This window comes from Nylanderia fulva, unplaced genomic scaffold (assembly GCF_048542155.1).
Source record: "Nylanderia fulva isolate GAGA-0341 unplaced genomic scaffold, ASM4854215v1 Scaffold2, whole genome shotgun sequence".
NCBI lineage: Eukaryota > Metazoa > Arthropoda > Insecta > Hymenoptera > Formicidae > Nylanderia > Nylanderia fulva.
The window spans coordinates 6,312,609-6,340,327 of record NW_028190263.1 but is presented as its reverse complement, the minus strand read 5'-3'; the positions used below and the strand labels follow the sequence as shown (position 1 = coordinate 6,340,327).

General features: G+C 36.4%; 5 protein-coding genes and 1 long non-coding RNA gene across 10 annotated transcripts in view; 3 read left to right on the top strand and 3 right to left on the bottom strand.

Annotated features, from left to right (window-relative positions):
- Window positions 1-25,268, top strand: part of LOC114942827 (RNA helicase aquarius) — a 27,291-nt gene extending 2,023 nt beyond the window's left edge. For both annotated transcript variants that reach the window (XM_029318273.2, XM_085482055.1), the window contains 13 exons: window positions 17,823-17,936; window positions 18,274-18,377; window positions 18,465-18,576; window positions 18,668-18,881; window positions 18,996-19,044; window positions 19,120-19,355; window positions 19,629-20,016; window positions 20,345-20,593; window positions 20,703-21,060; window positions 21,134-21,390; window positions 21,466-22,600; window positions 22,680-22,959; window positions 24,566-25,268. In XM_029318273.2, coding sequence (XP_029174106.1) covers window positions 17,823-17,936; window positions 18,274-18,377; window positions 18,465-18,576; window positions 18,668-18,881; window positions 18,996-19,044; window positions 19,120-19,355; window positions 19,629-20,016; window positions 20,345-20,593; window positions 20,703-21,060; window positions 21,134-21,390; window positions 21,466-22,600; window positions 22,680-22,910 — 3,447 coding nt within the window. In that variant the 3' untranslated portion in view covers window positions 22,911-22,959; window positions 24,566-25,268. The remainder of the gene's footprint in view (window positions 1-17,822; window positions 17,937-18,273; window positions 18,378-18,464; window positions 18,577-18,667; window positions 18,882-18,995; window positions 19,045-19,119; window positions 19,356-19,628; window positions 20,017-20,344; window positions 20,594-20,702; window positions 21,061-21,133; window positions 21,391-21,465; window positions 22,601-22,679; window positions 22,960-24,565) is intronic.
- Window positions 19-4,326, bottom strand: mthl5 (G-protein coupled receptor Mth-like 5). The gene is made up of 2 exons (XM_029318278.2): window positions 2,966-4,326; window positions 19-2,487 (listed from the first exon to the last, which is right to left on the bottom strand). Exons 1-2 carry the CDS (start codon window positions 3,819-3,821, stop codon window positions 1,835-1,837), a joined length of 1,509 nt encoding a protein of 502 aa, XP_029174111.1. The 5' UTR covers window positions 3,822-4,326; the 3' UTR covers window positions 19-1,834.
- LOC114942831 (G protein-coupled receptor Mth2) lies at window positions 9,306-16,678 on the bottom strand. Its single transcript, XM_029318279.2, has 7 exons — window positions 16,041-16,678; window positions 11,794-12,052; window positions 11,267-11,574; window positions 11,067-11,145; window positions 10,594-10,754; window positions 10,266-10,506; window positions 9,306-10,153 (listed from the first exon to the last, which is right to left on the bottom strand). The coding sequence occupies exons 1-7, from the start codon at window positions 16,078-16,080 to the stop codon at window positions 9,955-9,957; spliced, it is 1,287 nt and encodes a 428-aa protein (XP_029174112.2). The 5' UTR covers window positions 16,081-16,678; the 3' UTR covers window positions 9,306-9,954.
- LOC146723429 (uncharacterized) lies at window positions 15,229-16,484 on the top strand. The gene is made up of 2 exons (XR_014924570.1): window positions 15,229-15,788; window positions 15,858-16,484. It is a non-coding gene; the product is annotated as an uncharacterized LOC146723429 (long non-coding RNA).
- On the bottom strand, window positions 23,085-25,751 carry LOC114942832 (uncharacterized). 3 transcript variants are annotated; one of them, XM_029318281.2, is made up of 4 exons: window positions 25,382-25,511; window positions 25,095-25,125; window positions 24,659-24,888; window positions 23,085-24,392 (listed from the first exon to the last, which is right to left on the bottom strand). In XM_029318281.2, the coding sequence occupies exons 2-4, from the start codon at window positions 25,104-25,106 to the stop codon at window positions 23,585-23,587; spliced, it is 1,050 nt and encodes a 349-aa protein (XP_029174114.1). In that variant the 5' UTR covers window positions 25,107-25,125; window positions 25,382-25,511; the 3' UTR covers window positions 23,085-23,584. The 3 variants fall into 3 exon arrangements, with proteins under 3 accessions (XP_029174114.1, XP_029174113.1, XP_085338183.1); XM_029318280.2 differs by lacking the exons at window positions 25,095-25,125; window positions 25,382-25,511 and adding an exon at window positions 25,518-25,751; XM_085482057.1 differs by lacking the exon at window positions 25,382-25,511 and having other exon boundaries at window positions 25,095-25,242.
- On the top strand, window positions 25,445-27,719 carry LOC114942834 (mitochondrial inner membrane subdomain organizer 1). Of its 2 annotated transcripts, none has more exons than XM_029318283.2 (6): window positions 25,445-25,874; window positions 26,436-26,642; window positions 26,727-26,786; window positions 26,871-27,072; window positions 27,139-27,248; window positions 27,336-27,719. In XM_029318283.2, the coding sequence occupies exons 2-6, from the start codon at window positions 26,568-26,570 to the stop codon at window positions 27,591-27,593; spliced, it is 705 nt and encodes a 234-aa protein (XP_029174116.2). In that variant the 5' UTR covers window positions 25,445-25,874; window positions 26,436-26,567; the 3' UTR covers window positions 27,594-27,719. The 2 variants fall into 2 exon arrangements, with proteins under 2 accessions (XP_029174116.2, XP_085338184.1); XM_085482058.1 differs by having other exon boundaries at window positions 25,445-25,982.

Sequence of the window (27,719 nt, the reverse complement as noted above, 5' to 3'; positions counted from 1 at the left end):
TATATGTTGCAAACAAGATGTGTTAAATAATTTAATCAAGAATACTGATTTGAATTCAGTCATTGAATCTAATATTTTTTTCATACAAAAATCGAATTCTATATATGTACATACATGCTAAATAGATATAAATACTATGCAAATATCATTAAAAGTATAAGATCATGTAAGGCTCAGTGACACATAATTAATTATATTGCGCAATACATTGCATAACAGACTTGTCTGTTAATTTAATAGTGTCATTAATATTGCACAATACAATCGATTTTATATATGTAACCTATTGTCATTTGTGTGATGACATATAATGTTATAAACATCGATACATGCAAGATATTAGATGTAAAAATTGCGAAGTGTTAAAAAACCGTTTTACATATATTTTCATAAGGCAAGAGATTTAATTTCGTTTAAGGCACGCATCATCACCAAACATAAAATATCAGGATACACAATTTTATCAGTGCCGTGTCATTTGCATATCGATTCGATTATGTGTATCTGATATATAATTTTCTAAAAATCTTTTAAATTTCTTCTAAGTATTTCTTCAATGTGTGAATTTGTCAACTTTTTCCCTGCCTTGTTTGTACTCTTTCCACATTGATTCGATCACTCTGATTTTTGCATCATTATTTACAATATATTGCCGCATTTTTTTATCCCAATATTGTCTCGAATACATATTTCTTTTTTTATATATACGCGCATAATACTGTTTTGTTCTGGAATAAAAGACATATCCACGCATTTTTTACACTCTATGAAGAATATCTCTTTTGGTTTCAATATATATGCATATATATTTATATATATATATGCATTTGTTATATGTGTATATATTATATATTGCATATACATACACATATATATGCTAAATGTAATATATATATATACATATATGATAATAACGCGCATATATATATATATATATATGATAAAATTCATGCGTGAAAAGTATGAAAGAGCTATGACTTTAAGATAAAAATCTCAAGTTTGATCTCGCATGAGGAATATATCCTCAATATCCTCAAATCTTGAATGTACAGAGTGTCCTATAGGAAATTGCTGAAACTAATCAGCTGTCATTTTTTAATGCATGCAGTTATTGAGAAAACAAAAATTGTGTTAGAAAAAGGAAAGTGCAATTTTTAATGGATATAAATAAAATGTGTTTATTTTACCAGTTTATTTTATTGATAAAAAGTAATGAAAAAGTGCTAATAATTACATAAAATCACATAAACTAATGATAAATATTTTTAATAGTGCCAGATTTAATAGCAGCTATTAAAAGAATTGTCAATAACATTAAAAATGACATGTTAAAAAAAATTTTTTGTAAAAGAACAGAATTTTGTACAAATTCAAATGGTGCGCACTTCGAAAATATTTATCATTAGCTTACATATGTGATTATTAGCACTTTTTTCATTACTTTTTTTCAATAAAATAAACTGGTAAAATAAACATTTTATTTATATCCATTAAAAACTGTAGACTTTCCTCTTTTTAACATAATTTTTGTTTTCTCAGTAACTGCATTGCATTAAAAAATGACAGCTGATTAGTTATAGCAATTTCCTATAGGATGCCCTGTATTTATACTCTAGCGATTGTATACATAATAATGTCATTTCGTGTGTGCATACATATATGCATCTCCGATATTTTACGTATTGCTCACTATGGCCGTGCGCACAAATACACATATTCAAATATCGACGATCTAAACGCACGGAGATCGTTTCATTGCTCGATCACGATTCCGATCGGGATCGCTACACGTCCACAGATTGTAATATCTAATATAAAAGATGAAAACGCCGCGTTAATAGCCTGCGTTGATGGCCGTCATTTCCTCGCCCCAATCGAGACCCTCGGTGTTGTCGCCTGCGTTGCAACAGTTGCACGTCTTCCCGAGGAGAAACGTCACCCTGCGCTGACCGAAGACGCACACGTGGAGCACGAGCAACGCTTGCAGCAGGTTCACCACGATATGGCAGTATATGAGAACGTCGTACTTGAGCCGCGACAGTAGCAGGGAGAACCAGCCGGTGCTCAGGATCGCGTACAGCAGGACGAACATCCGGAAGCTGTACTTCATCTTGTGATGAATCCGTCCGTACGTGCTCATCCGTTTGATCCTGTTCGCGGTCGTTAGTACCAAGCAGAGATCGATGATGACGGTGAAGGCGATGCACGTGAACATGACGGAGATTCCGAGCCAGCCCACTGTCTCCTGGGCTGGATACGTCGTGCCACCCACGATGGGCTTGTTCGTCTCCAGGGCGAAATGCGCGAAGATCGCCGTACCGGCTATGCAAAGGGTCAGGCACCAGACCCAGGACGAGTAGTAGCAGTACTTCCTGCCGTCGGTCACCCTGAGGAAAACATTGCGCGACCTGAATGTATTCCACACGTAGTAGCCCAGAGCGCTGAGCCAGAAGAAGGCGGCCATCAAGGAAACGTACATGACCGTATCTGAAAAGAAGAAGAGGATGATAATATTTTTCAGTGTATCGTCGCAATTTGTCTGGCAATTTTTCTTTCGGAGCAAAAGAACGTTTATGAATTATTAACGCTTATTAATTAAATGATTCTTTTGTCGTGAGCGCGTTGAATCGTGTGACTCATCCGACTCTGTTTCGCTAGACTTTTGCGTGTCTCGTAAACCGTATTAATAGACTTGAAAAGGATATGACCGTAAATTTCATTATCTCAGTATACTTGATGTTCGAGCGAAAATAACGTGTGATAACTCCGTAAAACAATTTGTGCAGAGTGTCTCGCATTAATTTATCAAGCATGACTGTTTTAGAATTATTAAGATATTTCTTTCTATAGACAGAACTCGTTCTAACTTGATGAGAAAAAATATATCGTTGAAGCGCTACGTCAGCATCTGTAGGACATCGGACACACTTCGCACACGTGAAGAAAATAATAAAAACAAACATACCGGCGATCATGAAGCTGATATGACTGCCGAACTCGGTGAATATCCTGACGGTGGAGGCGCACTGGTTAACCACGAGACAGAGGCTCATGCTGGTGATGATGTTGCCGACGAGGTCGCGCAGCTGCGGCAGAACGAAGTAAATCACCGCAACGATCAGATAACAGGCCATCGACGCTGCATGGAAAGCGGGATCGATCGCGTGCCTCATCAGGTAATTAGTGTCGGTCCAACGCACGGCGACATCCGGCACGCAGAGCATGGCGTACGTCGCCACCAGCTGATTGCCGCTGAGAACCGCCTTGTCGGCGCAATAATGCCCGAACGGATAGTCGTAGTGGATGGTAGCGCGTTCAACATCCTCATCATCATCAAGACTCGGTAGCACGGCACCGTAGACGCCGCTGTTTTCCTCCGCTCCAGATCTGACCGCCAGATCGACGATGTAGTGACGTAGCACCCCGGTCGGCAGAATCACCAGACGATCCGGCCCGGACGGATAATAATACACGTCCCACTGGTGCTCATCGGAGTTGCATCTTGGTTGTCCGATCTTCAGCTCGTACCTAGGTCGTACGACGACTCTCAACGTCTTCCCGGTCGCCGGGTCTCGCGCTTCTGTCACGAACTTTGGTCGCCACTTGGTCTCGTTGGTCTCCGACAACGGCGTGCACCGATTGTCCAGCAGTAGCTCCTCAGGCTCGCAACACTTCCCGATCTTCACGGACGTCGCCGCGGCACTGTCTGCCTGACCGCTTCCGGTCGCTGATCGCGTCTCGGCATCGGCCAGCGCATTTTTCAGGCTTGAGATACCGCAACCGATGACGACGAGCAACAGTAGCGTTCTCTTTGGATACATGACGACGCTAAAACACGCGCGCGCGTACGCGGGTCTTCCTCCTTACGTTCGCATTCGCGTAGTCGTCTTCTGTGCTGCTTCTTCTTCTTCTTCGAGGGAAAAGTGCTCACCAGGTTGCCGGTCTACAGGACTGTTCACTCGCTATTTCGCGAACTTTCCTTCCGTGATTCACTCAGCTCATCGCGGCGTGTATCACTCGTTTCGCCATACCTGGCCATACGTCGCCCGCGGCTGTCTATCTACCTATCTACCTAGCTAGCTACCTATCTACCCCTGCCAGCGTCCGCCGCCATGATATTCCCATTCTCCGCCGTTCGGGCTGGTCAGAGGCCCCCTGATCCCCTCCCTGACCCCTCGACGACCTCGAACCAGTCTTTGCGGCGGAGCTGCGGCTCCGAAGACACAAAAGCGCGCGCGAATGCTGCGCTGACACATGTCTCTCTGCGCGCGCTTTGATGACGCATTCTTTATACTTGAATACTTTGATACAGAAATTTTTTTTTTTTTACATTTTTGTAAATCAATTTAAAATACTATTGTAAAATCTTTTGTGTGATATAATACAATGAGTATTAATGTAGGAGTAGGTTCAAAATAAATGAAACACACGCATGCATGTGTATATATATATATATATATATATATATATATATATAATTTTTATACACACACATACATGCGCATGTATGTATATAATTATAATTATATTAAATATATATATATGGAGAGAATTTTATCTTAGAAGTTACCCTGAAAATTGTGGTAATCGTGGGACAATATGGTATTGAAAGAATTTTATGAGTTTTTTTGATTAATATTTACCACAATAAAAAATATTAATATGTACATTGTAATCTTATATCTTGTTGTGATAGATATTAATATTTTTTATAATATTAATAATAATATTAATAATTATTTTTATGGTATATTCTAAGAGAAAATTCTCCCTGTAATATAATATAATTATAATATTAAATATAATATAAATATATAATATAATATATAATATATAAAATTTAAAAAAAAATATATAAATGCAGTCTATGATATTTAATATAATAATTTTACATCGCGCAAATGGATGTGTGTGTTTGAAGATGAAATAAATATTATTTATTATGGAACAATATTGATATAATTCGAAATTTTGATGAAATGTTGAAGGATTATTAATATACGATGTACGCGATAACGATATCAATAAGTGAATGACATGGAAACTAAATTATCTCTAATTTATCAAGACCATTTAATTTATTTTCTCATTTATCAACGTATAAGAAGGGAACAAAGTTTTTTAATCTGATATTTTTCTTATCAGGAGAATATTTATAACTTCACACAAAAATTATTCAAGACACTTTTTAAACGCAATCTATCTTAGGAAATTACTCCGATCAAAGTTATCATTTTTTAACCCACAACATTATATGAATATTTCTCAAAGATGATCCTCCGCACGTGCGTGACATTTTTATCTATTCAAAATGTCACAATCAACGTATGAAACAAAACATTATGAAAGTCGATAATATTTATTCCGAAATTAACGTACGTAATATGCGAGTTCGGTATTTGTGCGTACTTTGTTTTCAAATTCATTATTTTTCCTGTTTTCGCTATTTTTTTCCTTTTTTTTTACCTTTGTGTGTTTGTCTTACTCATCCGCTACTTCGATGAACGCGCGTTAACTTAGACTGCAAGGGCGTATAAATACAGCACGTGTTCGTCTTGTCACGTACTCTAAGAAAACATTGGACGAGTGTAGTATTACAGCTGTATATATGTATATTCAAGACTTTCCGGTTTTAGGCTCAGATGAAAAAAATACTTTTAGCTCCTGTGTCTTGTGGCACAGATTTTGTACACGACAAAAAATTAGCTACCACAACTAATATTTTTTAGCTGTGGTTTGGCGGAGAATGCTAGAGCTACAAAATATTAACTATCACAGCTAAAAGACACGATAAGTAAATTTCATGTTTAATATAGGGACAGCTAAAATTTAGCTATAAGAGCTAATTTTTTTTCCAGAGTATCGACATATTATAAGGTAGGAAAAAAATAAACTGCGTATTTTCTGCCTCGTATATAAATAAGACGATGAAAGGATGTGTGACATTTTCATTTTTAACGATTATCGTTATTGTTATCTTTATTTTAAACTCTCAAGAATGAGTGAACAGTTCAAGTTCTTTGAAACTGACCTTAGAATGAATTAAAAAAAAATCAATAATGACTCTCTCCCAAGAGGGACAGACAGTTTGGTGCCGGACGTCTTTCCAGATCGTCGAACCGCGGTAATTTGTGGTGGATTTCTCCCCTTCTGCGTGTAGTTTTTTTACAGCCATTCTTTCAAGACATGCAATATATGTTGGCATAGCGAGCGGTTCTATTTACACTGGTAATGCATTATACATGACAGTCGTGCATCATTTCTCTTTTGTACTTGAATGCAATCGAATGGTTGTACACAGAGAGAATTTTCTCTTACTATCGAATTTACCCTGAAAATTATGGTAGAACTTTATAAGAATTTTTCTGATTAATATTTTTACTACAATAAAAATATTAATGTCTACTACAATAAAATATAAAATATGTTCGATTAATATTTTATTTTTATTTTACATAAATATTTTTATTGCGGTAAATATTAATCAGAAAAACTATTATAAAATTCTTCCATATTGTCCCACGATTACTATAATTTTCAGGGTAAACTCTAAGAGAAATTTCTCTTCATGTATATGTATAAAGTTTGTATATATCCACTGAAAAAAAATTTATTCGATTCAAATAAGTAGGTATTTATTTCAATACTGCCAAATAAATTGCTTATTTGAGACTAATAATATTGATTTTATGTGAAAAATATTTATTTGTTTTAAATAAATGATTTAGGCAACATTGAAATATAAATATTTATTAATTTAGTCATTTTTTCAGTGCAGTAATAACACACATTTTTAATATATTTTTCATAGCGTGAATTAGCCCCCATCCCTCCAAAATTAGTCCAATAAAAATTCCGAGTCTTAATTTCTTTTTGCACTGAAAACAACTAACAACTGTCAGGAATGTAAAAATAATTGCAATATCCTCTTTCGTCACTTCTCAACCATTTAATGGTATATCTTATTATTAACACAGTTGCCATAAAGTTCCGGGATTGTCGTGTATAAATTTTTATACCTGTCTGTTATTATATTTCTACCGATCACGACGCAGTATAGACGTATATATAGTCTCGCATAATGGAAAATCTGCATACATTTATCGATCGTCTGTTTCTCTCTCGTTTCTGTTATGTACTCCCGATTTTTTCATCATATACGAGCGAATGAAAAAAAAAGCAAAATCACACAAGCGTGGAATCCATCACTATATGAGTATCTTTCATCTCCGCATAACAACATGAATCAGCATATTAGTTACTAACAAAATACTTGGCTCTTGCAAAGAGTTATGAAAGAGAAAAAAAATCTTAATATGAAGGAAACATGCTATTTGCACAGCGATGTTTTCAGCGTAATTTATCTCATAAATACGCGATCGCGTGAATAATATTAACAAATCGTCATTCGTTAAAAAAACGCACTGTTAAAAAAAATTATTAAATTAATAAATATTTATTTCAATACTGCTTTATAAATCATTTATTTTTTATTCGAAACAAATAAATATTTATCTGTTTTGAAAAGGATTTTCTTACATCAAATCAATATTATTATAGTTTCAAATAATGATTTATAAAGGAATATTGAAATAAATATTTATTCGAATTTAATAATTCTTTTTCAATGTGAAAAATATACTTGCATGCTTGCGAATACTTTGTATAGGAAATAATTCCGCGTACCATCTTGCGCCATCGAGCTTCGAACGTGAGGTGCACCTCATCTTGCATCCAACTGCATCGATTGTCACGGGACGATCCGATTTGCTTAACAAATTTCGTCCACGTCACGCAATCGTGACCTACTATCTATCTGCGTCCGTATCATGACAAGCCTGTCAGTACCAATGAGCAAATATATAAGATTCGTTATATTTAGGTTGTCGTTCACATTCACTTTATCGACAAACTGCAACGTGATAATAAAAAGATACGAGATTATCCATAGATTCTTTGAGAATCGATTTTTTTTAACTGAAAAAAAGAACTGTCAATGGAGATCAATAAGTTGCTGTCATAAGCCTGTCCTTGACATTTTCATCGAGAAATATCGGAAATGGATTTCGGGATTCAGATTAATTTATATAGGTAAAGGTTGATTCGCTAAGTGGTCTCTATAAAAAATATCTTCTCATCGATGTCTATTGAATTTAGGATGATGGATTATGCGCAAAATATCAATGAAAGTAGGACAGATGCGACTTGTGTTTACAACACTCGATGTCTACTTGCGGCGATAAATTTTACGAATCTGTTTTCTAAACTTATATCTTACATACATTATACATATGTACATTATTGAGTAGATCGGATTTTAACGAGAAGGATATAGCCAGCACGTGTCATATGTACATAGAGAGAATTTTCTTTTAGAATTTATATCCTGAAAATTATGGTAGAATTTTATAAGGATTTCTCTGATTAATATTTTTATCACAATAAAAAGTATTAATATCTACTACAATAAGATATAAGAAATATGTTTGATTAATTTTTATTTTACATATTAATATTTTTTAATGTAGTAAATATTAATCAAAGAAACTTTTAAAAAACCTTATTGAATTCGAATAAATAATTATTTCAATACTGCTAAATAAATCATTTATTGGAAACTAATAATATTAATTTGATGTGAAAAGTATTTATTTGATATATAATAAGAAAATTCTTTTCACAAAACAAATGTAGATAAATATTTATTGTATTTGTTTCAAATAAATGATTTATTATAAGCAGTATTGAAGTATTTATTAATTTAATAATTTTTTTTTCGGTGTATAAAATTCTTCCAATATCATATTGTTTCACCATAATTTTCGAGGTAAATTTTAAGAAAAAATTATATCGTATATATCGCGACTATTGTTTTGTTTGCGGTGAAGTTACGTGAAGTATTAGCCTTCGAATTTGAAGTGACAAGCGGCCTTTGCACTTGCGGCCTTTGTAAATTATTTCTCAACAGCTTGTTATATATGTTTCAATGCCAGAGAGAGAGAGAGAGAGAGATAATCAAGTTTGCCTAACTCACGGCGAATTCCCTCTTACGTAATTCATTTATCGTGTATGCAAAGATTTAGTCTCTGAATCACATCTGCACGTACAACGAGATAAACGAGAGCACATGTGAAGGTCGATAATCGAGTGAAAGACGTGAATACACGTGAATGAATCGCGGATTTACGCGGCTTTTCGCGGGAAATCGTAGACACGTGCGGATGAAACTGATGACTCGTCGTCGTCACGTTTTCCACGAACGAGAAATTGAATCACGAGCGCAACAAAATGACATTACGCATCGGTGAATAATTATAATCTTTGTTATATATTTTTTTTAATTGCTCCTCGCGCACACAGTAATTCGATCTAGTAAATCTATATATATATATATATATAATGTTTGTGGAGATTCTTGTACAATGCTTAATAATAACATATTCGACTACGTTAAACGTAAAAAAAATATAAAAAAACACGATAATTCACAATAATCGATAACTTATATGGAAACACGATATATTTATTGTTTAACCCGCTATCAGCCAAATGTCTTTTTTGTGTGTGAATTTACATGAATGTACATGTTACAAGAATAGATAATGTGTATAATAAGAGTCGAAGTAGCATTGATGATTTCGCGAATTTTAATTTTTCGACTGATAACGGATTAACATAGTGGAGATAATTTATATAACGCGATATTATAATATACATATATATAACAAGAATATTCGTACAGAAAATGAAATACACTTACAAATAATCTCTAGAATCGTATGAATTAAAGCACATCACAACAATCACGTTATCTGTCCTTGTCAGATAATATACAGATAATCCGAGATTGTATTTTCTCTTTTGGACGATATTTCCTTACATCTAACCCGCGTGTAATGATCGTGATGGGAAATACATTCTGGAAGGGAAAGAAAGGACGTGTCAAAGTGTGCCTTATGCCTGTTGAGACAGTTCTAGTTCCTCGGGAAGCACTTCTTCGCATTCCTCATCTTCATAGGCCGCCCAGGATTTTGGGAAAGCGATACCGCAAGGTCGCTTCTTCGCCAACAGCTTCCGCACTCTTTTTCTCGTTGCGACCAGAAGCAGAAATATGATGAATCCTTGGAGACCGTTCAGCAGATCCGTCGGTATCCTGACGAGAAAATATTCCATTATTTTATTTAATAATTTATTTTTATTGAATAATTGATTTTTATTTGCCAATTTATTTTTGTTTAATAATTATATTTAAAAGTATCGCCTACCAAAACTCGTCTATCTTCGTATCGATGGCGAACGACATTAGCTCGAAGATCCAGGTGATGCCCATGACGAGCATCAGTTTAATATACAACAGACACTTGAATCGCAGGACTCGCAGCTTGCTTCCCGTGTAATCGCGATATTGATGCCGCAAACGCCAGCTGGTCAGTCCCAGATAGATCATATTTAACGTTAGTAAAACACCGACCGGTCCGTAAAAGTATGCCCAGGTTTGCGCGTATCCTGTAAAGTGAGTGAAGTTAGAGAATGAAGAAACGTGAAACAATTTTTTTTTGCCAGAAAGAACAGAGGATTATTTCTACAACTCACCGCCTAACCAGCAGTTGTAGTCGCCGAAGCCAGGTTTTAAATGGTATCCTTCCTTATGATGCAACAACAACGCGATGATCGTTAAACACGTCGGGCCACCCCATCCCCAAATGCAATAAGCGTAATAGAGCGATTGATCTCTGATTCTGAAGTTCTTGAACCTATAATTAATAATATAATTAAACTTTGAGAACAGTTTCGAACGTGTATTTTATTGATTGACATTATTAGTACGATTTTTTAATGCATGCAGTTATTGAGAAAACAAAAATTGTGTTGAAAAGAGAAAAGTCTGCAGTTTTTAATGGATATAAATAAAATGTTTATACTCCAGTTTATTTTATTGAAAAAAAGTAATGAAAAAAGTGTTAATAATCGCATAAAATCATTGCATTATTAAGTATTAAAAAATGACAGCTGACTAGTTTCAGCAATTTCCTATGGGATACCCTATATACTTGTCTGTCACTTACCATACAGAACGCCACACGTTGAAGGCCACGATGTTCAGCCAGAAAAACGCGGACATGAAGGAAAAGTACAATATGAATCCTGAAATAAATATATATATAAATATCAGCTGATTATTAATGAGAGACTAAAAAGAAATGCGAGGGAAAATTTAATAACTATATATATTTTCTGGTATTGTATAATGCATAATTATACGTACCGAAGAATATGCAAACGGTATAATGCTCCTCGATTTCGATCGGTTTCACGTGCTGGATGGAGAGGACGGTGTAGCTGACGGCCAGGGTGGTGACGGCGGCCATCATCGCCTTGTCCTGGAGCTCCCGTAATTCCGGGAGTATGATGTAAACCGCAAGGGTCGCGATTAGGAAGACGGCCGAGATAATGCTGACGATGCAGACGAGAGTGCTCTTCCACATCGTCGTCAAGCCCTCGGTCAACAGCCCCTCGTCGAAGCACACGAGGGCGATCTGGTCGCCGCTTCGCATCGATTTTGCGGTGCAGAAACTGAATTAATTATGAAAAAAGATTTATTAGAGTGATTAAAAGCACCATTCATCGATCATTATTGTAAATATTTATCGGAGGATTCTTTAAGCAAAAATTAATCGCGTAATAATAACAGACATCACTACTATACAACTGCAGATTTCTATCTTCTCTTTTGAACACGCGAAAAACGAAAGTAGTCCTGCGTGATTACGGAAGCTGTGGGGATGACCTTACCTGTCAGCCGAGATCTTCTCCTGGTTCATGTTCAGCCAGGCGGTATCATCCTCGTGAATGACAGTAAACTTATCATTCTCGTTTATCTCAGGATCGATGAGGAAGAAGCCCTTGGGGCATTGCAGGCGAATCTTCGTGCCATCCGAGCAGTTGGCCGAGTGTTGCCATACCGCACCCTCGGGGCAGCAGGATATGTTGAAGGACAGGCTCGGGGAGATCGTGCTCGCGAGCAACCAGACCCAGAGCAACCAGAGGGAGCCTAAAAAAGTGTCGTAATTAAATCGACAGGCAGTCTTTAGCGTTAAAAGCCACGCCAAAAAAATTGGCCTTTATATCTAAATTTTAGTTGTTTTTATATTACAAACTGAGTTATGATGCCTAAATTTTAGTTATGATAGCTAATATTTTTTAACTATAGAATTCTTCGTTACACTATAGCTAAAAAATATTAGTTACCATAGCTAAAATTTAGGCATGAATATTAAATTTCAAATTGTAATATAGGGGCAACTAAAGCTAAAATTTAGCTATGGTGTATTTTTTATAAGCGCGGAATTGATAAGGAATTTTTTCTTTATTCACTGCGCATGTAGTAAAGTTGTATATCACGAAAAAATTAGCTACTATAGCTAAATTTTAACTGTCTCTATATATTACACATATGTTTAAATTTTAATTATGATAGCTCATACTTTTTAGCTATAGAATTCTCCGTTAAACTATAGCAAAATAGCTAAAATTGAGACATGATAACTAAATTTCAAGTTGTAATATAGGGGCATCTAAAAAATTGTTTATTATCGTTTATAAACGCGGGATTGAGGAAAGGAATTCTTTCCCTCATTGATCACGCACGTCTGCAAACGTAACTCTTCTCGGAAAGATTATTTTAACAGTCTTGTATAGTGACATTTTTTTTAATTCGCAAAGATATATTTCCTTTCTTAAAATATTTTTTTTCTGGATAATTTATTTATATGATATGAAGTGTTGTGAAGTAATAAATGATTAGGTATTAATATAAGAAGAGAGAAAATGTAGAGATAATTTAATGATAATATTTAATGAATGGTACGATAGAATAATCTCACAATTTTCCATGTCACGTTTCTAACATTTCCTAGTAAAAGCGTTTGTCGCGGAGTTTCCGCGTGCGTCACGAAATCGTTTCTTTTATCTTTGATGATACTAGGCGTTATCGCTATTATAGAGTTCGAGGATACATGCGAAAGATAGAGATTTGCAACGAAAAAAAAACATAATATAGAACGGATCGTATATCGCCAATATTTATGTAATGCGGCCACGATTCTCCTCCTCTGCAAGAGATGAGAAGTGAGCGCGATGATCTAAAGAACGCAATTCGCAATAAGAAACGCAATAGGGATGGTAACCCAGTTTAGCACTTAATGGCAGATGTGCGATATGAAACAATCGTTATGAAAGAAGGGATATGACTCTCTCTCTATTAACTGTGCACTAACTCTTCATTACCGGAGCTGGACCAATGCATGTTGCACTAGATGCATGTGCAAATGTGCACGTGCATGCGTATAGCTCCTCGGTTCATTCGCGATACCGTTCGCACGCGATTCTATATTTAATTCAAATTGCTGAATGTCTTTCCGGCAGTGAAAGATGCAAGAAGCGAGAAGCAAATGCAGAAGCTGAGATGTGCAGCGAATAATTTATTTTATAAAAATTGCAATAGCGTATGTTATAATAAAAAAAATTACAACGCTTCTTAAAGTAAAATTTGATTTATAAAAATTTGCAATTTTGAGATAAGAGAAGATTATATTTTAATTATCCGTACGCAAATTTTTAAATATATACTTCCGGCAATGAAAGATGCAAGAAGCGCGATGCATATACTGAAATGTATAGGGAATACTTTATTTTATAAAAATTGCAATATCGTATATTATAAAAAATTACAACTCTTGTTAAAATTTGATTCATTAAAATTTGCAATTTTGAGATAAAAGTAGATTATATTTTAATTATCCGTACGAACTCAAATTTTTAAATGTACTTCCGGCAATGAAAGATGCAAGAAGATCCAAATGATCCAAATAGATCCAAATGTTGAAATGTACAGTAAATGATCTTCTAAAAATTGCAATATCACATTTTCGCGTATTATGAAAATTGCAACCTTTGTTACAACAAAATTCAATTTGTCATATTCGCAATTTTGAGATAAGAAAAGATTATACTTTAATTAACCATACGATATATACTATATATATATATATATATTTTTTTTAAGAGTCGTGTGTTTTCTATTTATTTTTTTAAATGCTCTCCAGAACGAGGTTTATTATCAATATCAGCTAAGTTAAAGTAAACGTCCCAGTTATTTTTTTCACCTTTTATTTAAAATGATATCGGTCTCTTGTAATCTTGTCGGATAACATTATTTTTTTGCAATATGTCGTTACATGCGTTCTTACTCTCTCTCTTTCCACTGAAAGAGTACTCTATTCGAGTTTTCTGGGTCAATTTTTTGACATCGTCAGGATCGCACGCTTCGAGAATGTGATCACATATCGTAAGTCATTAGCAGAGTTGATAGGTTGTATCTTACCGGTATTTTATCGAGCACAATAATAATTATCGAACTCGTCATAAATTCGCATAGTCATAGTTTCGCATAACTTCTGGGAATTCTTTCTCGCGAGATATTAAAATAAAAATTTCTCATTTTTTAAATGATTAACGTGAATCGCACATATTCCTATCACCTTAGATACTCGTTGTGACGACGATTTAATTAACGCAGATGTAAATGTCGTCTGTATTTTTTTCCTTTTTTTTTAATTAAGCCCAATTTGTACGATGCATATAATGAATGAAATAAACGCGCTGTTTTCGCGTCGAATTTATATTGTGTGAAAAAGTGGAAGTGTCGTAAAAAAAATGAAAATAAATTCCTGTTTTATTCATTTACAAGTTTAATCGTCGCGTAAACTTGATACGACAAAGGTCGCTCGTATACATATACGATAAAATTTTTATATGGGGGCAAAAAAAACTCAAAGGCATAAAAAGCGTTTGACGTTTTATGATTAACGCGGAGCGAGAGAATAATCCGAACAGAATAAAGACATATTATTTGAGCAGAAAACGAACAAGTGCTTTGTTGATAATCAAAGATGCTCTTGCTTAATGTACTCTGTATCTTTGTATTAAATTAAATTTTTATGAGAATTATTATGAAATGTCACATGAGATAAGATCGATCTTATCGTTTGCATTTATTTGTAGACTTTGGTTGCGACTCTTATTTTTTCTATCAATTTACAGTATTTGCGTTGTTTTTCAACGCAACTTGTTAACTGATTGACGTTTCCCGAGTGGACAACGAAATATTGTTTATACCGAGAAGCGGCGCAAATATAGGAGCCATAATATTTCAAGATTGATGACGCGTATATAATTTATTCATTAAAATATTTGCAAATTAATTATCTGCTAATAATTTTCCGCGGTATAGCGTCTTCCTTGTCGAAGAAATATTGTCAATAACGATTAAAGTTGATTTTTACGGACGACCGTGAATTTTCCTATATATATACATGAATCGAAGCCGTTGTATAACGTTAGGCCAATCGCTCGTTCTGATAATTGATAAGTCGTATAATTTATTATCAGTGTTCGAGTGTTCTATTCCCAACATATACATGCACAAACATACAATTATGTGTGGACAAAATTTACATCGCGAAGGAATACCAATGAGCAACGTTTTACATTAATGAAGCAATTCTCTGATGCATGCGTCGTGAATAGAAAATCGCGACACAAACCGGAGACGCATTTATGAAATAAAATAATATGTGATTAGGAGAGGCGATAAATATTATTAATTATAGCCTTCTCGGCACGAACTGATTTTTTTTCTCTCAACATTGCCATTGTTTACATGGATACTTTTACGTGACGGAGCCATAATATTTCAAGATTGATGACAAGACGCGGACTTTACAACGGTACATCATTATAATACTATTGGAATTCTGTTGATTGACGCGAGGTGCACATCTTTTTTTCTGCCACAGGAAGATTTCCACGCTCTCGAGTCTTGGGAGACAGAATCGGACAATGCCAAAATAGCTGGAAGTGACTGATTTTGGCTGATTGACGGATAATTTCAATTTTGGCAAGAACGGAAAGCAAAGAGGGATTTTTGCAGAAACAACGAATAAATGGAGCACACAGATGAGGAAGAAAGTTTTACTTACCTCCGATCGACGACTTGTATCTCAGGTCGGACGACATCATTTCTCGTTACCGCATCTCTTCGTTCCTCGTCACACGAAGCGAAGCTGTTCCTCGCTGAAGTCTAGTCGTGGAGGTGATCAGCTGAGTACGAATTTTTCCAAGGGTCTCTCTCCTGTCGACGCGTCCCGCTAGATCGGGGTCAACGGACCGGTTCGGCTTCGTTCTGACGTTCGCCAGAAAGAAGAAACGCTGCCGTTTTCTGCAATTTCCGTGGGAAATTGCTCGGACGATAATGACCTGTCACCTTCTTCTTTAGTATCTTCTCCTCTTCTTCTTTTCTGATGAATCTGATGAAAACTGACACTCGAATAAGGTAACGCGAACCTTATCGGTCTGAAGTTTCACTAAAAAAAAAAATTCCGAAAACTGACAAGACGGTCGAGCAGAAAAGTTAGGCTTTTATTTGTGCAGAAGGGAACGTTATCGAAATCACGAGAAAAGTCCTCGCGCGCCAAGTCTTTACGAAGAAATCGTATACGTGGTTTATATTGCCGATACCATCAAGCACCGATAAGAGCGAATCAGAATGACGGAGCTACGAACAGAGCTGAACGCGACAACCAACTGCTCACCGGAGTCTGCCGGCAACGACGAAGTGCGCGACCGAGGAGATATCTTCTCCCACTTTTTTGCATTTCAACCGGAGTCCGTGCGGAGATCGAGCACCGTGTATTTTTTTCTTCTTCCTCTCGTCCTGTCTCTAGCGCCCCATTCAGCTGCATCGGGAACAATGGTCAGAGGACCATTCGCTGAATCGTCATCAGATTTCTTCGTTTCTTTTTTGAGAAGCCGAGGCGTCAAATGGATATGCGAAGCTACCGAGGAAAAGGAGTAGCACCTGCGTTTTTAAAGGATGGACTTTAAAAGGAAAAGAGAAGTTTATGTTGTGAATATCATGAATGTGAATAGGAATGCGCAGAAGTGTATTAGACATAAAAATGAAAATGTCGATGATGTATTGTATATTACTATACAAATGTAATTTTTAAGAGAGTCCATATTTGTAACATATGAATGAAGGCCATAGATGACGACAAGTTCTGATAACTACGATTAATTACTATTAATATTTACTACGATATGTTGCTTTCAAATGCAGTCAATTAATCGCGTTTGAAAAATTGCTTGGTATGTGGAACATGCGAATGAGTTATGGAGCCATAATAATTGGCTCGTAAGCTCGTAGTTTATTAAGTACACTGTTGTTCCGCTGATAAATTTACCAATCTTCATTGAGAGAGAAAGAATAATCATTAATGAAAATATTTTATATTACAATTGTAAAACAAAATATGCGTTTTGAACAATAAGCGACAATTGAACAGTGTATCCTCACTTAAATATATAAGTATTCTCAAAAAATGAAAAGTTTCCTATTTTATGTGTAGTCTCTTTTTTTTTTAGAGAGATTTATGTATTTAAAACGATTCAAAAAGTATAAATCAATGAATGAAACGAGTAGAAAATAAATATCGATGCCTCTTGATAAACGAATCTCGAACTTCTCTAGAAGAGTAGATCGTTGAAAGAGGAAGAAGAGTTTCATCGAGAAAAACGATTAACATACCTGGTCCTCTCGTCGGTTGTGACGTCGAGGAACGATTATAAATGCAACTACTGTTGAGTCTGATTTTATCGATGCGCAATCAACAGTTTTTTCTATGAACAAAAGACCATACGTAACACTTCGTTTTAGATTCTATCTTCTAAAAATTAACAAACACTTCTGGTTTTGATTTCAGCTCCTGGAAATGCTTAAATTCTACGCCCGCTTCGAGATCAGCGAGGAAACTGGAAACCCATTGACGGATCACGACATGACGCAGTTACACTACGCTAAAATCACGTCTCTTCAAGTACATAGACCTTATAAATGTATCCAGTATCTCATTAATGTACATTTAGTCAATCATAATGATTAGAGTAATTAAAACTAGGATATATCAATTTTAATATCAATCTTAAATCATCTTCATGTTATCTATTGGTCTTTGTTTTTCGCATAAATATAATTTCCACAAACCGGTCGTTGTTGATCGGAGAAAAATATTGCGATACAGGAATTTAAAGTTCTATAATTAATTCTGCGGCCGGGGTCGCGTCATGAATTATACGCTAGAATGCGTACATTAAACATAATTATATATTCTCGAAATCAAGGAACTAACAGGTGTCATTTAAAACTCTGTTTAGAATGCGGTCTTCGCGAAATTTCCAGACCTAAGAAGCTTCGCGTTGGCCAACGTAGCCAGCGTCGACGTCAGGGACGCTCTTTACAAGCATTTCGGCTCACTCAGGTATTCTATAAATATAACATTCTTTATTAAAGTCATCGGCAAACACTCGCGGATCAATGGAACATGATGAGTGATTTTTATTTTCAGTCAGGAGAAACTCAGATCTATCGCGAGCTACTTGAATTTAGTGCCACCGCAGGAGCGAGAAAACGAAGAAAATTGGTACCGTCTGGACATAGAGTTTTTGCGCGAGCTGCTGGTGAGTAGTCTGAGAAAAAGGGGGTGAGAGTAATGTAAATTCGTGAGGCTGTCGAGATGCTGGATTCTGAGAAAACGTATTTTAATTTCAGATATCGCGACACGAGCGTAGGCCGTCGCAGCTCGAGGAGTTGAATGAGATGCCTCTCTACCCGACCGAAGACATCATCTGGAACGAGAGCATTGTCCCTACCGAGTATTTTTCTGGCGAGGGCTGTCTGGCTCTGCCGAAACTGAATCTGCAGTTTCTCACGTTGCACGATTATCTGCTGCGAAACTTTAATCTATTCCGCTTGGAATCCACGTGTAGGTAGAGCTGATGAAAAAAAAAAACATTGTTGCTTATCTATTTTATTAATAATTATATCTATTTAATTAATGATTGTAAATGCGCTGCATAATTATTTTATATTTTTGCAGATGAAATACGACAAGACATCGAGGATGCCGTAAGCAGATTGAGTCCTTGGTACGTTAATCGTACATAACTGCCTTCCTTTTTTCGCGAAAGTAAGAGTAAGAAAATAATTTGCTTTTCTTTTAGGCGGGCGGAGGATGGCGGCGTTTACTTTGGAGGATGGGCCCGAATGGCACAACCTATTACGCAATTCGCCGTAGTCGAGGTAGCCAAGCCCAATGTCGGCGAGAACAGACCGTCTAGGGTGCGCGCCGACGTTACGATAAATCTCAGCGTTCGCAAGGAGATCAAATCCGAATGGGAGAATCTTCGCAAACACGACGTGTGCTTCCTCATCACGGTCAAACCACCGAATCCTATTGGTAAGATAAACATTAAAGAGAAATGTATGTCATCCTTTAAGAAAGATGTTTCTTGGCATCGCGTATTTCATGTTGGAGCAAATTTCATCTTATATAGAAATATAGAAAAAATATCGATTAGAGAAATTAATTTGTCTGCAAATTTTTTATTATGCAACAATTTATATAACAATAACAAATAAAAAATCATATAAAAATATAACATAATAATATAACAAAAATAACAAATGAATAAAATAATCAGACAATGTATACTATTGGATACTATTGCAGGCACGAAATATAGTCACAAGCTGCCTTTTGTCCCGCAAGTCGGTCTAACGACAGTGCGAGGATGCGAGGTCGAGGGTATGCTCGACTCGAATGGCAGAGTGATAGAAGACGGCCCCGAGCCGAGGCCGATTCTACCAGGTGATTCGCGAACCTATAGAGTATGGCTAGACTGCAATCAATATCGGATCGACATGGACAATGCAAGCCACGGCGGCGAGGATGTGTACGAGGGATTTAATATTATAATGAGGCGTAAACCTAAAGAGAACAACTTTAAAGCCGTTTTAGAAACTATAAGAGAGCTCATGAATACTGAATGCGTCGTGCCCGACTGGCTGCACGATATAATACTCGGATACGGTGATCCCGGTGCAGCTTGCTATTCTAGGTAATTTATATCATCTAACTATAAGCATATCTATATGTTACTACAATAAAACTGAGTCTTTATGTCTTTTTGATTGCTTGAGAAACAGTATCAATTGACAACAAATCAAATCTGTCTGATATTTTATTAGCAGATGCAACGTAGCCTTTCGTAGTTATACATCGTTAACAATATTTTAGTATATATAATTAAAAATAGTAATTAATCGTTCATTTATTATTTGTTTATTTGAAAGTAAATTAATATTATGCTATTTTTCTGCGTGATGATATATTAAATTCAACACATAATTCAATTAATTGTTAAAAAAATGCTAATTCTCTGTCAGAATGCCGGATGAAATTGCGACAATGGACTTCAACGATACATTCCTCAACATAGATCATCTACGAGCTAGTTTTCCTCAATATGAGATCAAAACGGACCCGAAGGATGAAGGAAATCTCGTGCGGCCATTCCAATTGACCTTCGAGGATATTTTAGCAAAGCGCAAAAATGAAGCGATCAAGAAAATTATCAGAGTTAAACCACATGTACCGCCTAGTAGAGGTCCATACAGAGCGAACGAACCAAAAAAGTTAGTATTTGCTTTATTTACTTTCTTTTTTTCTCGTAGCGTTTATAAAGCATTTTATAGAACGTGTTATTTTTCGAACAAAGAAAAAATACATGTCGTTACATTGCAGAAATCAAATTCCCTTTACACCGACGCAAGTCGAGGCTATACGAGCTGGAATGCAGCCAGGTCTGACGCTGGTCGTCGGTCCACCCGGTACCGGCAAAACGGACGTCGCTGTGCAAATCATCTCGAATCTATACCACAATTTTCCCAATCAGAGAACGCTGATCGTCACACATTCCAATCAAGCTCTCAATCAATTGTTTGAGAAGATAATGGCTCTCGATATCGATGAACGGCATCTACTGCGTCTCGGACACGGAGAGGAGGCTCTGGAAACTGAGAAGGACTTCAGTCGCTACGGCAGAGTCAATTATGTTCTCGCTAAGCGTTTGGATCTGCTTCTGGAGGTTCAGAGATTACAGGTATCGATTTATTTCTTCTTTACCTTCGACTCAATTGGATCCAGTTGTGCTTACAATGTGTTTCTTTCTTCAGGAATCTCTAAACGTGAAGGGCGATGTTGCATACACATGCGAAACAGCAGGATACTTCTTCATGTATCAGGTATCCACGAGATGGGATCGCTTCGAGGTCAGAGTTAAGCAGAGACAGCACACGAGTGATAAGTCCATTTTATCTTCCATAGTCGACGAAGAGTTTCCATTCCACAAATTTTTCGATAACGCTCCGCAGCCGCTTTTTAAGCGGAATTCCTACGAGGAAGACCTCAAGATTGCGTACAGCTGCTTCAGGTAAGAATACTCGCGATAAACTCCTATTTTAAATGAATAATTGTGGCAGTTTCTAACGAGACATTATCTGCGCAGGTATATTGAAAGGATATTCGCACAATTGGAGGAGTTTCGCGCTTTCGAATTACTACGATCGGGTCTCGATAGATCAAAGTACTTACTCGTGAAGGAAGCCAAAGTAATTGCTATGACGTGTACGCACGCGGCGCTCAAACGACGCGAACTCGTTGATATGGGTTTCAAGTATGATAATATCCTTATGGAAGAGTCCGCGCAGATTTTAGAGATAGAGACTTTTATACCTCTGTTGTTGCAAAATCCTCAAGACGGATACAATCGACTGAAACGTTGGATAATGATAGGAGATCACCATCAATTGCCACCTGTCATTAAAAATATGGCCTTCCAGAAGTATTCGAACATGGAGCAATCATTGTTTGCGAGATTCGTGAGACTGGGTGTTCCCACGGTCGATCTCGACGGTCAAGGTCGTGCTAGGCCTAGCATCTGTAATCTCTACAATTGGCGGTACAAGAAATTGGGCAATCTGGCGCACGTGGAACATAGTCCTGAGTATCTCGTAGCGAACGCCGGTTTCCTGTACGACTTCCAACTGGTGAACGTCGAGGATTTCAATGGCGTCGGCGAGAGCGAGCCCAGCGCCTACTTCTATCAGAATCTCGCCGAAGCTGAGTACTGCGTTGCGGTGTTTATGTATATGCGTTTGTTGGGATATCCGGCCGATAAGATCAGTATACTAACTACGTACAACGGTCAAAAGCATCTGATAAGGGACGTGATAAACATTCGCTGCGCGAACAATCCTCTAATAGGACGGCCGAACAAGGTGACAACCGTCGATAAATATCAGGGTCAGCAGAACGACTATATCCTGTTGTCTCTGGTGAAGACGCGCGCGGTCGGTCATCTCAGGGACGCGAGACGTCTGGTGGTAGCGATGTCGCGCGCTCGTCTAGGTCTCTACGTTTTTGCCCGCGTGTCTCTCTTCAAGAACTGTTTCGAGCTCACGCCGGCGTTCGATCAGTTGATGCAGAGACCGTTGAAGCTGCAACTACTGCCACAGGAACTGTATCCGACCGATCGACCGAACGATGCCGTGCCCTCGACGGTCCCGATGGAGATCGAGGATATGCCGCACATGGCTAAGTTCGTTTACGATTACTATATGGAAAAAGTCAGCGGAATGAAGGTAAATTTCTCAGAACTTATTATAAATAAATTCGTATATTTATCTCTCCGGTATTGATTATCTTTTATATCATTTTCAGGGGTCGCAGAAAATGTGGCAAAAGCCAGGAACCATGCAAACATCAGGTAGCCCGACGCATAAGATTCCCGCTCATCCAGGTGCGGATGACGACACCGATGACGAAGAGGAAGAACTTAGTCAAGAAGACGATGAAGTGAAGGAATCTAAAAAGGAAAATGTAGAGAACAAATACGAGCCCATACAGAATTTAGTCGAAGATCCTCCGAGCGAGGCCGAAGATGATCGCTGAGAATGGATTACGCCGTGATATACTTATGCTTGCGCAAGGACTGATACGAGTTAGTATGAAATAAAATAATTGTACAGCTTGGAAATGAAACGACTATCTGCTTCGATTCCAAGATATTGATTATATATATCGTAATTGCTCATAGATAACGATCAATCGTTTGATACAGTCACATTATATCAACAATAAGCATTTTATTATAGATTATTATTAGTATAAAATAATATATAGAAGTATTTTTTACATATTTGTATTAAAAATAACGAGATAAATGTTCAGTTAATGGGTTACCTCACTGAATTTTTTTAGGCTCGCATATTTCCAGATATGGAACCTAAATCTTGAAGAAATTGTCGCTCTTATCTTTTTTTAAATCGTATTTAAAATGATTTTACACATTGCTATGAGGCTGAAGATATTAATTTTTTATTTATAGTATATCTCGAAGTAAATAAAATGAGAGATGAGTTTAAAAAAATCAGAGATAATCTGAACATTTATCATATAAACTATAATTTTCTTTTTACAAACATCAGTCTCATATATACATACATACATACTCGATACAAAATTTGTTTTCTCTCCTGCGAAATTTTCTTCGATCGTCTTGCTTGTTATTTTATTACCGAATTTCGCATATCGGTATGTAGCTTTACGAAAAAGATTCGTATATCTCACGAAAAGAGATCCATCTTCTTGAGCAATGTTCCCTTTCGACGCGATTTACTCGGATTCATTCTTTTCGAGTTGCTACTCTGTTGCACGCTCGATGGCACGTAGCTATCGTCGAACTTCATCAATTTGCTCGAGGACTTGAAACCAGGCTCGTACTTCTCTACGGAAGGCTTGGCTCCTTTGGAATTGGGAACGTATTCCTCGAGGATGCCTTCGGGAATCGTCGTGGTTGCGCGCGGTTCGTAAGTCTCATGAATCGTCTCCAGCTTCTCGATGGAATTCGGCACATAGCTCACGGTTTCCGTCATGGGTTTGCTATCGCAGAGAGTCGGCGTGTACTCGTTCAAGGTCAAACGCATATTTTCCAATGCGCTCTTCTGGCTAGGCACGTAGTTCAAATCCGTACATGATCTTTTCGCTTTCGGTGCGTCCGGGATGTATTCCTCCAACGGCGCGTTCTCCAAGTCGTTCGAGAGCACGTATTTCCGACTCTTTTTGATCCTCTTCGGGTCCTCTTGCTCCGTCGCGATAGCGCGCGAGCTCTCGATCTTCTTCGGGGAAGTTTGCAGCGACTTCTCCAGGGTTTTCCTCGATTGATCGACTTTCGGATCCGTCATTTGATCGGGAGATTTTTCTTCTTTCGTTCGTTTCGTTGTATTGTCATTATTTTCTAGTGTTACCACTTTGTTTCTCTTTGTGACCTTCGTTTCTCGTTTCAGCGATTTCTTTCGAGCTGGTGACACGTGTACTTTGATCGTGGGCAAAGATGACACGTCGCTCGTGCACTCTGAATATTCAAAAGTGTACCTGTTATACAAAATATGTATTATTTTCTTTTATGGTATTGTCTTTAATAGAACTTCTTAATTATATTATAAAATATATGTTTCTCGATTTTTTAATAAATTTTTCGCTTTGCTTGGAAAGTTAATAATTTATAATTTATAATAATTTATTAATTAAAAATATTTTGTTCACAGATATTGAATATTTGGACTAACAAAATTAACAAGAAGCAATCAACTAAAAAACTAATTAGTGCGAAGTCGTCGAATCGATGTTGCCTTTCTTACGTGACTTCCAACTGGCGAGTGGACTTTTTCCATTCACATCCCCGATTTTCACAATGCGATTCATCAGTTTGACTTCGACAGTTCCGCAGGATCGCTCGCTCCAGTATCTTGTAGAGAGCTGCCCAATCTTCGACCTGCAGCCACTTGTTAGTGATGACCTTTTGCTTCTTGATCTCCACCGTTTTTTCTTGAATGGTCACCACGACGGTCGCCAGACAATCATCCGAAGCCTGCAAAAACACATTGTTGTAGAAGAATACATACATACTCGATATAAATTGCTATATCGTTTCGAAAAAAATTAATGAGAGCTATTTCGCGTTGGCGATCATATTAGCAAAATAATTATAACAATACAGTATAAGTAGCATAGTATTTTAATATCGTATTTTTTTTACGTTTACCGATTTTGAAAAATATATAAAAATATACGTACGCTAGCTCCCATTATTTCGGCAGGCGATATTCTTCATTATTTTTATATATAATATATATTATTTTTAATTATTTTATTATTTTATAATATATAATATTGTATATATAGAGTAGATTACGACATCATTTTTATATGTAAAATTATATAAAATATATATAAAATTGTATAAAATAATTTTATCTAAAATTATTTAAATATTTTATATATAAAATTATACAATATATATATATATATATATATATATATATATATATATATATATATATATATTTTTGTAGAGAGAATACCGCTGCTATTTTGTTTTGTCACTCGATCTTCACAGATGTTACACGTATTCTCATTGAATTTATACGAGCGAGAGCGGTCGAGTGCGCGCGCGCGCACGTCTGACAGCCAGCTGTTGACAGCTGTTGCACGCGGTACCTTGATCACTTCCAGATACTGGCCATCCCGGAACATATTCGCGCTCTTCTACGTTGGTTGGTACGAAGCCGCGACAACGCGCGAGTGTCAAGCATCCGCGGGAGCTCCTCCTCCGTCTGGTTCTGAAAAAAAATCGCGCGTGCCTGCGTCGCGATATGTTTTCGAGCCGAATGGAAGTCGAACGCGATCTGATGTCGCACGCTTCTCCGGCGCACGCTCCGGACGGCGGCGCGGAATTGGAGTCCTGATCGAGTCATATCTTTTTTTACGCTCGAATTTTCGGCATAATATAATACGTAATATACGACGTAATGATAACTCGAGACGTCCGACCGACCGAAGTATTATATTTTCTCAGTGAGTTCTTGGTATTCAATTTTTTGCTATAAAACGAACGTGAGATAGATATTTAAACGTGCTAATTATAATAACAAATTATTTAAATTAAGTCTGTAATAGTATGTGGTAAGTTCTTAGATTCTTGAAAGATAAAATTAGCGCCCGCGTGTCAAATTATAGGTTTCTCAATATTTTGTCATTGACATAAATAGGATATGAAATAATTTTGAGAATAAATTAAGGAGCGTTTAAGTCAACTATAAAAAAAATAAGAAAATAAATCTTCCGCTTATTTTAGAAACTTTACATTCCTTCGGCAAAGTGATTACATAATTATTTTTCTATTCATTTTTAAGTTAATGTTTTGAAGTTTTTACTTCTTTTTTTGTGATCTGAATAAATTATTTCTTGACAGCTCCAATATGCAAAGCTTTAATTTGTTAAAGTTGATAGACTCATATATGATAAGATATTAAATATATCTATTTATATACATATATGAAAATTGTTAACACCATATAATTATTATTTATTATTTCGATGTTTAATAATCATAAAATAATGTTTAATTTTTAAAAGCGCCAAAAGAATATGAGTAATCAGTAAGACGCGTCAGTAAACGCGTGACCCGAACGACCGTGATCGGTGTGTAAGAAATATTTTTGATCGATCGCATCACGAACGACATTTTTTACTAAAATCGAGTCAATTATGACGTGCGAAAAAATGCCTACAATTTTCGAGCGTTTCCAAGGCCTGATGGAGGACGAAATGGGACCAGGCAAGGTATATGACACTTTTCTAACCTATCTTCATGTTGTCATATGTAAATTCATTGGCAATTTCTTACTTGCTCTTTTCTCTTTCCAGCTGATTACTTATGGAATCGCTAGCGCCGGTTTATTCGTTGCTCTGTACAAGATTAGACCTGTAAGTATGAATTGTCTCTCTCCCTTGCATCTGTCGCTACCAAAGTTTTGTTTCACAAATCTCATATTTGCTCCCTTTTTTCAGTTTGCCAAATTCAAGAAACCGTCCGACGTTCCGTCTTACTTCTTGCAATCAAGAGTTCCACTCCAAGGCACTGTAATGCGTGTGGAACCGAGTCATGGTGCTTTACTAATGATCAATCACCAACCCCTATTGCCTTCTCTTCACTTTAACAATAAGAGTTATTTACCTGTAAAGATCAGTGGTGTTGACATCACAGGTAATGGTATGTATCAAACCTAATTATGGTTCTATAACTACTATTGAGAAACAATATAAATTGATCTTCTAGGTATAAGTTGGTTGCAATGTGTAGTCAATGGAAAATTTGTAACATTTATACCTGTGGTCAGAGAAAAGGAATATCTGGAATGTATAGTTACAATGTCACAGAAAGATCAAGTGAGAGAATCAAGAATTATTATTTTTAACATGACAAATACGTATATATATTGAATGATATTTATACTGTTTTATTTCTATAAACAGGATTCGTTAAAGATTGGCGAAGAGCTGATCAAATTAGGTCTAGGTACAATACGTGAACCTTGGATAAAACTAGAAGATAAACCTATACTAGCATATAAAAAATCTTTAACAAGTGCCCAAAACTGGGCGATACGTAGAAGAAATGGATATTGGCATTTTATAAAACAGCCAACAGTTCTGTGGAAAATGCAAATGTTCATAATTGATAAAATGAAGACATTGTTACCTACATACATAGTGAGACGACTTGATCTTTAAAAGTGCCTTTGATAATAAATGTACATATAACTTTATTATAGGTATAGATTTTAATAGTTCAAATTCCACGAGAGAAATATTGTGGTACTTAAGGTTTATTTATAATAAAAGTTAATATTTTAGTAA

Coding starts and splice junctions, on each gene's coding strand:
- LOC114942831 (XM_029318279.2), bottom strand. CDS start 16,080: ATGATGTCGTCCGACCTGAGATACAAGTCGTCGATCGGAG. Junction 10,755..11,066: donor AACGTGTGGCGTTCTGTATG/GTAAGTGACAGA, acceptor TATTAATTATAG/GTTCAAGAACTTCAGAATCA. Junction 10,154..10,265: donor ACGAAGATAGACGAGTTTTG/GTAGGCGATACT, acceptor TTTTCTCGTCAG/GATACCGACGGATCTGCTGA.
- LOC114942832 (XM_029318280.2), bottom strand. CDS start 25,553: ATGTTCCGGGATGGCCAGTATCTGGAAGTGATCAAG. Junction 24,889..25,517: donor AGTATCTGGAAGTGATCAAG/GTACCGCGTGCA, acceptor GTGTTTTTGCAG/GCTTCGGATGATTGTCTGGC. Junction 24,393..24,658: donor ACTCGCCAGTTGGAAGTCAC/GTAAGAAAGGCA, acceptor TTTGTATAACAG/GTACACTTTTGAATATTCAG.
- LOC114942834 (XM_029318283.2), top strand. CDS start 26,568: ATGACGTGCGAAAAAATGCCTACAATTTTCGAGCGTTTCCAAGGCCTG. Junction 26,643..26,726: donor ACGAAATGGGACCAGGCAAG/GTATATGACACT, acceptor TTCTCTTTCCAG/CTGATTACTTATGGAATCGC. Junction 27,249..27,335: donor CAATGTCACAGAAAGATCAA/GTGAGAGAATCA, acceptor TTCTATAAACAG/GATTCGTTAAAGATTGGCGA.
- mthl5 (XM_029318278.2), bottom strand. CDS start 3,821: ATGTATCCAAAGAGAACGCTACTGTTGCTCGTCGTCATCGGTTGCGGT. Junction 2,488..2,965: donor TATCAGCTTCATGATCGCCG/GTATGTTTGTTT, acceptor TCTTCTTTTCAG/ATACGGTCATGTACGTTTCC.